The following is an 11,381-nucleotide window of genomic DNA, read 5'->3' as shown; positions in this document are numbered from 1 at the left end:
AACCCTCCTACCAGCATGTTATTGCAGTTCACTGTTATCTGCCATTTCAGTTTCTCGCTTGGTGTTAAAGATAAACTGATGTTAGAAAAACTTGTCATGTCATCTGCTGTTTTAAGCATTCTCTTTTTTTTTTTTTTTTTTTAATTTAAAGACATTTGCCATCCGGAAACAGCTTTGCAGTGCACACGCTTTCTTTGCTAAGAACATAACTGGTCTTTTGTGACCCTTTCATTTCCACTCTCCTTTTCGGACACACATTTTCCTGATGCTGCCTGTCTTCTTTTTATCTTTTGCGAGTTTCTCCGTGCAAGCTTTACCAGTCGGCTCCCAAAACACCGAGCACTGCGCCGTGTAACATAACCTTTCAGAATGGGAAGCAAAGCATCAAATTCAGCATGAAAAGGAATTGCTCATCTACCCGTAGGTGCTCTTGTTCTCAGGGGAAGACTAGACCTGCCACTTCTTCTTGTGTCTCTTTTAATGGGAACTATATAGAATGTACTGACCATGTTTGTAACTTGGCCTTTCACATGGACGCAGGTCGGAATTATGCATTCCATTTAAAGTCTGTTCTGTCTGGGGGTTATTTTAAATTTAAATTATTGTGATATTTGAGAAGTGTGCTCAGTCGGACTGAATTTTGAACAATTGTGCAAGCCTTCCCATTAACTACGATTGATTACTGTCATTCTCTATACATGGGCCTCCCAAAAATGTGGTTTTAGGGCACTCCGATTAATGCAGAATTTGGCTGCCTGATGGATTAACTAATACTCCCCAAGAAGAGGGCATATAACCCCTCTCTTGCAAAAGCTACATTGGCTCCCACCCCTACATGGGATAAAATGTAAAATTTGTTTTAGTTTATAAATCTATTCAACAGGCTGCACCGGGTTATTTGTCTATTTTATTCAAAGATTATCTCCTCGAGTTTTACGATCTGGGGATCGCCATCTTTTGTAAGTCCCACGTGTGACGACTGCTCACCTCCCAAGAAACTCGTAATCGCGCAATATCAATTATAGGGCCGACCCTTCGGAACAGCCTACCAGATGGATTTTAAGGCCTTCCTTTTTCCAGAAGCCTTTTCTGGGATAACTGATTGACTGCTAATAATAGCCAGTTAAAATTGTTCTGTTTTACTGCTGAATATGCATGCTTTGCACTGTTTTATTGTAACCTTTGTTTTATAATTATATTTTACTGTAATCCGCTTAGCATGTTCTTTAGTCAGTATAAGGAGAATATAAATATTTTAAATAAACATTTAGATTCTGGAAGTTTCTGCACATGTGCGGAACTCTTCTCTTCCACGGCATCTCAATACGAGGGCAAGTCCCTGCCATGCTTGCAAAAGCACGCATGCCATTTTTATCACACCATTCCCCTGCTGGTACCTGGCAGGCCATTACATTAGTGAAATTCTTTTTTTTTTTTTTCCTTTTCTCATTGAGCCGTATCGGACTTGTGCTGACACGCTGTATGGCGCTGACTGCGTGCAGGCGAAGCACATTCGAGCAGCATTGTAGGCTGCTCACCCTGTAAAAATGTTGCTAGCAGTAATTTTGTTATGGGTTTGACACTTGCTTGGTTTTGTCTGTAAATATTCCTACCCGCTTAACATAAGGCTTGGGGGTAACCTGAACGGAGCAGCAGTTTACTACCCTTAACAGGAACATGGGAGTACTCTGCACAGAGCGGCAGTTGCTATCATAAGAAGATTGCTGGGCAGACTGGATGAACATTTGCTCTTTTACTGCGTTAGTATGTATTTGGAAATGCACACACCCTATGATGGGAACGATTTAAGGTGAGTTCGGTGACGACTCGGAGGGCCGATGCTGTTTTAGACGCTGGTGGGTGGGCTGAGCTGGGCGCCGTATGTCCCTAGGGGACCAAGTGTTTGGCAGAGAAAGAGTGTGAGACCATCCCACTAAGATCTTAGCCAAAAAAAAAGGCAGAGAGTTTACCCTCTCTCTGCAAAACTGTTTTTAAGATGGGGTGAATTGTTCTGCGGTTACCTTAAACCAGTGCTGTGACTTAAGGTTACGAGCAGATGTACCCTACTTTCGGTTTCACGGGTCGCTTGCTTACACCTGCGATTAACCCTGCCTGTACCAGAGTATTGTTGGTTTTTTTTCCCTTTGGACTCCATCCTTCATAGGCACCCCGGTCCCTTAACACAGCCTACAGGAGCAGGTACGGGTGCAGGGTTTCCTCAATGCCAGCGGTGAAAGCTGTTTATGTTTATAGGTGGCCGGCAGGAATTCCGTGGGGGGGGGGGTTACAGACGTTGCTGGCATTTAGAAAGCCGACTGCAGAAGGCTCCAGTGGCTCCCCACCTCCGCAGGCCAGGGCCCTGAAGAACCAGAGGAATGCATTTGTATTGTGCGTGGCCTTCCCCTCTGCCCCCTCCTGCATTCTTCACTGTGCTCGGCTGAGCAGTGGGTATTCCGTCAAGGAAGGGTGTGGGGGGGGGGGGGGCGGAGTTATTTTCCAGCTCATGCTGGCTCTTATCCAGGACGTTTTTAGCAGCGTCTGGTACAGGATTCTCGTTTTTAAGCTGGACCAGGGCTTGGTACAGCAGTGACATGCGGAGCATCTCTCGGCAGGCTGGCTCCACTATCCCCACTGCCTCTCTGGGCACTCTGCCACTCTTGCTACCCTTGGGCCACAGCCGGCTCCAGCTCCCACACGGCCCCCTTTGCAGTGTTGGCTCTAGGGTGCTGGGAGTGGGAGCAGCAGAGGGGTTACACAAAGCAGAAAGATCTTTGCCCCCCCCCATCTCCCCCTCCCAACAAGCGCAGGAGATAGCACTGAGAAGAGTCATGTCGCCTGTCAGTTCTTGCAGGGAGAATTGTAAAAGTTTGAAATGAATTGCACATACGGAGGGTAACTTTGAAAGGCAGTCCCCTGAGTTTAGCTGGGGAAGTGGCTTGTTATAACATTACCACGCCCCCCACCTGATGTGCGGGTGAACGTATGCACACGTGACTCGCGGGGGCACCTTTACCCAAGTCAGGGTGCAGGCATTGCCAGTGGCGAGCCTGGGGTTTGGATTTTGGGTGCATGTCCAGCATAGCTTCAACAGCAGGGGAGAAGAAAAAAGGATTCGCAATCACAAAGCGGGGAGTAGCTGGCTTGTTACTGCGGTTACTACCCCAAACCAAATGTGCCTGATACTTCACTTTCAATGCATATCCAGCATGGCTCTCTGCTTCAACGGCAGGAGAGAAGAAAAACTGATACTTCACGCATATCCAGCATAGCTCTCTACTTCAACGGCAGGGGAGAAGAAAAACTGATACTTCACGCATATCCAGCATAGCTCCCTGCTTCAACGGCAGGAGAGAAGAAAAACTGATACTTCACGCATATCCAGCATAGCTCTCTGCTTCAACGGCAGGGGAGAAGAAAACTGATACTTCACGCATATCCAGCATAGCTCTCTGCTTCAACGGCAGGGGAGAAGAAAAACAACCAATAAGGGCTGAATAACATAGTCTGGGTAAAACAAATAAGCATGGGTGTAGCTTGCTTATTGCGGCGGTTACTTCCCCTACTACCCCTAACTAATCAAGCTTGATATTTCACTTGGATGCAGCTCCATCACTGCTCTCTACATCAATGGTGGGGGTGGAAGGGAAATAGAACCAAAGAGCTAAGAGAAACAGATAAGTATGAGAGAAAAAATGTGTGAGGCTTGCTGGGCAGACTGGATGGGCCGTTTGGTCTTCTTCTGCCGTCATTTCTATGTTTCTATGTTTTTGAATCTCCTCGGACTTCCCACGTGCAGCTTAGCAGGCGTGATTGTGGGCGGCGGTTTTTGGTGGGATAATTTCGAAAGCGAAGGTACTCGCGTCGGATTTGAAAATTGATGTCTCTCGTGCACGTATTTTGCCGACATTTTCATGCGGGCTGTCGCAACGCCACCTCCTTAGTCTGTGCTGTAATACTGGTACGTCCTGCTCCCAGAGCTGTTTGGTAGGGGGGTGGTAAGTAGGGGCAGGGATCCTAGGAAATAGGACAAAATAAGGGGGGGGGGGGGTCTCTGGAGACGTAGAATTAGAGCAGGAAGGGCTAGGCGGCACCATTTTGGTGCTGAGCAAACCTGCAGAAGCCCCACCCACCTCACCCGATAGTCTGAGGCAAGGGGGAACCACAGGCGGGGAGCAGAGAAGGAGGGTGTTGTCATGGCAGCGCAGGCAGCATCTCGCCGGAACAAGGGGGGGGGGGGGTGCAACTTGAACAGTTATGCTCGGGCGCCATTGGGGAGAGGGGGGGTGCCTGGGCCGATTGCAGGCACGGGCACTATAGGGGCCCAGGCCCCCGAAAGAAGGTGGGGGTCTTGGAAGTTATCAATGACAAGATTCTAGTGTTTACTCAGGCAGCGATTTTGGGGGGGGGGGGGGGGGGTAGTCTGAGGAAGGCCGTAAAATGTGAGGTGGAGGTGTTTGGGTAATTGCCAGGTTCTTGTTGCCTGGTTTTGGCCTCTGTTGGAAACAGGATGCTGGGCTTGATGGACCCTTGGTCTGACCCAGCATGGCAATCTCTTATGAGGCAAACTGCACGGAGCGCGATGCTGCTGGGCAACTGCCTTGCTGGTGGAGGGATTAGCTAGGAAGATTGAAATTGCAGGAGGTCTGTTCCCACCCTCGGTGGGGGGGGGGGGGGGGGGTTTGAAGTGTTAGGCCATGTTATGTTGTTGTGACGTTTTACATTTGCATTTCATGTACGTTTGTTTTGAATAAAGCTGCTGGGACCTGTTTTTGATGCGCTGAATAAAGAAGCTTTCGTGTCTGTGGAAGGGGGGTGGGCGGGGTCGGTTGGAGATACCGGGCAGATGGTTTGGCATGTCCAAGTTATGAGAAGTGATAAGACCAGCTGGTGGCTAGAAAGAGAGAGAGATAAGTGGAAGAAAAAGAACAAATGTTAAAAGAAACAAGAGAAATACCAGAAAATGAGTGTTTTTAAAAAGAAAAGGAATGAGGAGGCAGAGAGGAAATTAAGAGAGAGACAAGAGCAAACAGAGACAGAGGATAGAGTCCAGCTACAGACACAAAGGTTTGAAAATCATTTCTTTGAAAGTTTTTGGTGAAGATTTCTGTGCTAACTGGACAGGGTCAAGTATGGGGCACGTGGTCTCTGCACTTCTCTACCAGCCCTGCAGTCACCAGAGTAAATAAGATATCTTATGGGAAGGATGGGGAAGGGGGATGAGATTGTGGTGGCATGTGATATCTTAGGCTCAAAATCTCTCTTAAACATTGGCAGCTTCAGTATTGAGAGGGGCTGCAGTCAGTGCTTGAGCTGAGGGGGAATTGAGGTGATCATTGTTCCTCTTGCTCACAAAAATAAATAAAGCCTTCCGCTGTTATGTAACTCTGGGGTTTCCAAATTAAGGGCAGGAATTGCCACATGCAGCTGTGGTCCTGAAGCTGGCTAGGGCTCAGGTCATGCAGACTGTACAATGTCTTATGTGGACTCTGCAGGCCTGGGACTGGCTCTGGCCTGGAAGCTGTGAGTGCTGGGAAAATGCTGCAGAGGGTGGGGAGATTAGGGACATTTCCAGAAAAAAAAGTGCCTGAGCTCAGGGAATGATCCAAGCCTGTGAAGGATGGAGAAATCATAAATTGAGAGGTGAGCTGAGCCTGCTGAGGAAGGGAAGCCTAACATCCTGAGGATGAGTGGGAATCGGTGACGGGATGGGTGAACCAAACCTTCAGAGGAGGGCAGCTTGGTAAGGTGCGAGGTGAGAAGGAACCTGCTGGGGACAGAGGGAATGGGGAGCAGAGACGGAAAGGTCAGTGGGAAATGGGGAGCAGAACAGGCTAAGTAAGGGGATGTATCTCCATGCAGGAGAAGAATTAAGTGTGCAGGAGGAGTAAGGAGGGGATGGGGAGAGGAGATTAGGAAAATGAGAGAGAAGGGTGGGGATTGAAAGAGTAGTGGTGATGGAGTAAGAGTCTGTGTTGGGGGGGGATGGAGCAGGAGGGAAGAGAGTAGAAATGAGCTGGGACTGAGGAGGAGAATGACATAAGAACATAAGAAATTGCCATGCTGGGTCAGACTAAGTGTCCATCAAATCCAGCATCCTGTTTCCAACAATGGCCAATCCAGGCTACAGGTACCTGGCAAATACCCAAACACTAAGAAGATCCCATGCCATTGATGCCAGTAATAGCAGAGGCCATTCCCTAAGTCAACTTGATTAATAGCAGTTAATGGACTTCTCTTCCAAGAACTTATCCAAACCTTTTTTGAACCCAGCTACACTAACTGCACTAACCACATCCTCTGCAACAAATTCCAGAGCTTTATTGTGCATTGAGTGAAAAGAAAAAATAATTTTCTTTGATTTAGACTTAAAATGTGCTACTTGCTAACTTCATGGAGTGCCCCCTAGTCCTTCTATTATCCGAAATAACCGATTCACATCTACTCGCTTAAGACCTCTCATGATTTTAAAACATAGAAATGACGGCAGAAAAAGACCAATCTGCCCATCTAAACTGCCCAGCAAGCTCCCACATTTATTTTCCCAAACTTATCTGTTTCACCAACCACCAAGTTCAGGGCCCTTGTTGGTAACTGTTTGATTCAAATTTCCTGCCATCCCCTGTCATTGATGCAGAGAGTAATGTTGGAGTTGCATCAAAGGTGAGCACAAGGCTTAATGGTTCAGGGTAGTAATCACCACATCAAGCAAGTTACCCAGATGCTTGGTTACCCAGACTACACAGATCAATGCCTTTTTGGATGTTGTCTGAATGTAAATCCTCTCTTCCACATTTATCCCTGTCGTTGAAGCAAAGAGCAGTGCTGTATATGTATTCAAAGGGAAGTATCAGGCTTAATTGGTTTAGGGTAGTAAGCACCGTAATAAGCAAGCTACCCCCATGCTTATTTGTTTACCCAGATTGTGACGTTCATTCCTTGTTGGTTGTTGTCTGAATGCAAATCCTCTTTTCCATATTTCCCCTTGCCGTTGAAGCAGAGAGCAATGTTGGAGTTGCATTAACCGTGTGAAGGCTTATCGAGTAAGGGTAGTAATCACCAGGTAGTAGCCTCCGTTCCAGTAAGCCACTCCCATGGCTCTTCTCTTCATTCCCATCCTCTAGCCTTGATGGATCCACATTGTTTATCCAATGCCCCTTTGAAATCCTTCACAGTTTTAGTCTTCACCACTTCCTCCGGAAGGGCATTGCAGGAATCCACCACCCTCTCCGTGAAGAAATACTGCCTGACATTGGTTCTGAGTCTTCCTCCCTGGAGTTTCAAATCATGACCCCCTAGTTCTACTGATTTTTTTTTTTTTTTTTCAACGTAAAAGGTTTGTTGCTGACCATGGATCATTAAAACCTTTCAAGTATCTGAAAGTCTGTATCATATCACCCCTGTGCCTCCTCTCCTCCAAGGTGTACATATTTAGGATCTTCAATCTCTCCTCATAAGTCATTTTATGTAGACCATCCACCATTTTGGTCGCCCTTCTCTGGACCGCCTCCATCCTGTCTCTGTTCCTTTGGAGATGCGGTCTCCAGAACTGAACACAGTACTCCAGGTGAGGAATCACCAAGGCTCTGTACAAGGGGATCATCGCTTCCTTTCTCTTACTAGATATTCCTCTCTCTATGCAGTCCAGCATTCTTCTGGCTTTAGCTATCGCTTTTGTCACATGGTTTTGCCGACTTTAGATCGTTAGACACTCACCCCAAAGCCACTCTCCTGCTCCATGCACAACTGCGCTTCACCCCCCATCAAATACATTTCTTTTGGATTTCCACATCCCATATGCATGACTCTGCACTTCTTGGCATTGAATATCAGCTGCCATATCTTCGACCACTCTTCCAGCTTCCTTAAATCCCATCTCATTCTCTCCACTCCTTCTGGCGTGTCCACTCTGTTGCAGATTTTAGTATCATCCGCAAAAAGACAAACCTTACCTCCTATCCCATCCGCAATGTCACTCACAAAGATATTGAACAGGACCGGTCCCAACACCGATCCTTGTGGCACTCCGCTTAACACCGCTCTCTCTTCAGAGTAAGTTCCATTTACCATCACACATTGTCTTCTGTCCATCAACCAGATTGCAATCCAGGCCACCACCTCGGCACTCACTCCTAAGCTTCTCATTTTATTCACAAGCCTCCTGTGCAGGACCGTATCAAAAGCTTTGCTGAAATCCAAGAAGATGACATTGAGTGCTCTTCCTCGATCTAATTCCCTAGTCACCCAATCAAAAAAGTCAATCAGATTTGTCTGACAGGACCTTCCCTTGGTGAATCCATGCTGCCTCTGGTCCAGCAATTCTTCTGACTGTAGATGATTCACTATTCTTTCTTTCAGCAGCAACTCCATTACTTTTCCCACCACCAAGGTGAGGCTAACCGGCCTGTAGTTTCCAGCCTTCTCTCTGCTCCCACTCTTGTGAAGCGGGACCACCACCGCTCTTCTCCAATCACTCGGCACCACTCCCATTTCTAGGGATCTATTGAACAGGTCACACAGCGGACCTGCCAGCACATCTCTGAGCTCCCTCAGTATCCTGGGATGAACCTCATCAGGCCCCATGGCTTTGTCCACTTTCAGTTTCCCCAGCTCTTCCCATACATTCTCTTCTGTAAACGGAGTTACATCTACTCCACTTCCCTCCAGTTTCTTGTTAACTAGCGACGGTCCTTCTCCAGGGTCCTCTTTAGTGAACACCGAACTGAAATATTTGTTTAATATTTCTGCCATTTCTTCGTCTGTCTCCACACATTGATCCTTTTCACCTTTCAATTTCACTATACCACTTTAAACGTTTCTCCTTTCTCTGTATATGAAAAATGTTTTTGCAATCCTTTCTTCCGCTTGACCTTTTGCTGTCTTGATTACTTTCTTTGTCTCCCTCAGTTGTACCATATATTCTTCCTTGTGCTCCTCCCTTTGGGATCCTTTATATTTCTTGAATGCTGTTCTTTTAGCTTTTATTTTATCAGCCACCTCCTTTGAGAACCAGGTTTCATTTTTCTTTTGCTTTTCTTTACTTTTCTAACATATAGGTTAGTTGCCTTGGTAATTGCTCCTTTTAGTTTGGTCCATTGTTGTTCCACATCTCTCTTGTTCTCCCAGCCTTCCAGTTCTTCCTCCAGGTACTTCCCCATTTCATCAAAGTCTGTGTTTTTGAACTGCAAAACTCGGGTCTTCGTGCTTCTTCTCCATATCCTATTTGTGATATGAAACCAAATTACAGTGCCTCCAACATTGTGACTAAAGACCACTATCATATCCCCCTTCAGCCGTCTCTTCTCCAAGCTGCAGCCCTAACCTCTTCAGCCTTTCCTCGTAGGGGAGCTGTTCCATCCCCTTTATCATTTTGGTTGCCCTTCTCTGTACCTTCTCCATTGCAACTATATATTTTTTTTGAGATGCGGCGACCAGAACTGTACACAGTATTCAAGGTGCGGTCTCACCATGGAGTGATTATAGAGGCATTATGACATTTTCCGTTTTATTAACCATTCCCTTCCTAATAATTCCCAACATTCGGTTTGCTTTTTTGACTGCTGCAGCACACTGAGCCGACGATTTCAGTGTATTATCCACTATGATGCCTAGATCTAACATCATGTAACTACAGCAAGGGTTTTTTTTCCCTATATGCATCACCTTGCACTTATCCACATTAAATTTCATCTGCCATTTGGATTACTGGTGGGACTTTCTTCCCTAGCTTTTTTTTTGACCCATGAGTTTTCCCCATATCCACATTACCTGCTTGTCTCTGGATATTTAAATAAAGGCTGGTCAGTCATAACCCTTTGTGATCTGTTTTTTTTTTTTTTTCCTTTTCCTGTTGGAGGCTCTGTAATTTGTTTTGATTTCAGTGCCTCCAATCATGTTCAACAGTGGGCTGCTCTGCCTGTGATGGTGAGCTTGTCCTGGTTCTCCTCATTCTTGTTAGGGAACTGGAGGCTGATTTCATGCTCTTTGCGGATCTGGGTTATCGCAGCACTGTTCCGGGCGATGCTCTTGTGGGTTGATAAGCGAGGTCCACAGAAATGGTGAGCTTGAAACTCCTCAGCCTGCGGTTCTTTCACTCTTTCTAAAGTCCAACCAGCCTTGGCCCTGACGTGTCCTTGCGAGGCCAGTAGTGGTGAAACTGTTAGCCTTGGCACACAGACTTCAGTCTGTACCGAGCTTCCGATCAGCAGCTGAATTCCCGCAGTGAAGTTTAACTCCTGCTCCGAACAAAGCAGCCATTCCTTTAGCGCGCCTCCTGCATTGCCGGGCGGTGATAGCTAAATCAGCTCCATGTACATGAAATTTGCATTTACACGTGCTAATCCAGGCACAGGTTTTAACCCATGTGGTAGCGCGTGTTTCTTCCCAGCAAAAAAAACCCCTGATTAAATACAAGGGTTAAGTTTCTGTGGAAAGATGCTCTCTAAAATGTGGGTTAAAACCAGCGCTAAGGTTGTCATGCTTATTGGCCCCCTAAGTTGCTGGTCCCACACCCTATTGTCACTTCAGTTTGTTCTGGGACATAGCAGCCTTAGGGGTGCTCCAGGAGGGAGTCCCCCATTTCCTGGGAAGTCTTCCTGTGGTGCTGCGTGCCACAGATTTGTACTCCCTCTCCCCGGCCTAGGCTTTGTAAACAGATCCTTGGCCTTCCACCTGTAGACTGTTACTGATTTTGAACAGACAGGCATGAACTGGTCATTAGGCATTCCCCCCCCCCCCCCCCCAACTTTGTAGTGCTGCTGGGGTTGGGATTTGCACCAGCAGCTTTTTCAGTTTCACTGCATCTTTCAGTTTTCTGTGCCGGCCCCCCCGTTTGATCCCAAGGTGTAAGGGGGATGTTGATGCCTTTCCAAGGTGATGATCGGCAGCAGCAGCAAAGCAATAACATTTTTGAGCTGTGAGGTTTTTTTCCCTTCCTAAGGAGGGAGTTTGGGAGAACTTGCTTGTTTTTCCTTTTAAAAGGAGAGGAAAAGAGTCCACAAACTTTTTTTTTTTTTGTAATGCTGGAAACATTTTTTTTTTCTTTTTTCCAGCTGCCCTGTGCTCCCGCTGGCCGGTTTGTTTACAGACTCCGCCATGAGCATGCGAGAGCTGAAAAAGCTGCTAACTTTTCCTCCAGAATGAATCTGCATGCTAGTTGGAGGAAACTCTGTTGACTTGAAAAAGTTCTGGAAGTTGAAGAAAAATTCCTGTCTCTAAAGGCAACAGCATTTCTGAAAGGCAGAGTTAGCCCACCGGCTTTAAAGAAAAACATGTTTTTAGAAATCCAATACTACTTTGATTTTTTTTTTTTCACGTGTTTTGGAAGCAAAATGCTTCCACATGAAGGTCAGCAGAAGCAGAAGTTACTTTGAAGTCTCTGCAGC

At 46.6% G+C, this 11,381-nt stretch overlaps 1 protein-coding gene across 1 annotated transcript in view; it reads left to right on the top strand.

Moving 5' to 3' along the window:
- Positions 1-1,534: 1,534 nt before the first annotated feature.
- Positions 1,535-11,381, top strand: part of MGAT3 (mannosyl (beta-1,4-)-glycoprotein beta-1,4-N-acetylglucosaminyltransferase) — a 62,597-nt gene continuing 52,750 nt past the window's right edge. Inside the window, 1 exon segment of the mRNA XM_029590186.1 lies at positions 1,535-1,810. Coding sequence (XP_029446046.1) covers positions 1,767-1,810 — 44 coding nt within the window. The 5' untranslated portion in view covers positions 1,535-1,766.

Source organism: Rhinatrema bivittatum, chromosome 2, assembly GCF_901001135.1.
Source record: "Rhinatrema bivittatum chromosome 2, aRhiBiv1.1, whole genome shotgun sequence".
NCBI lineage: Eukaryota > Metazoa > Chordata > Amphibia > Gymnophiona > Rhinatrematidae > Rhinatrema > Rhinatrema bivittatum.
This window is presented reverse-complemented; position numbering and strand designations above follow the sequence as displayed.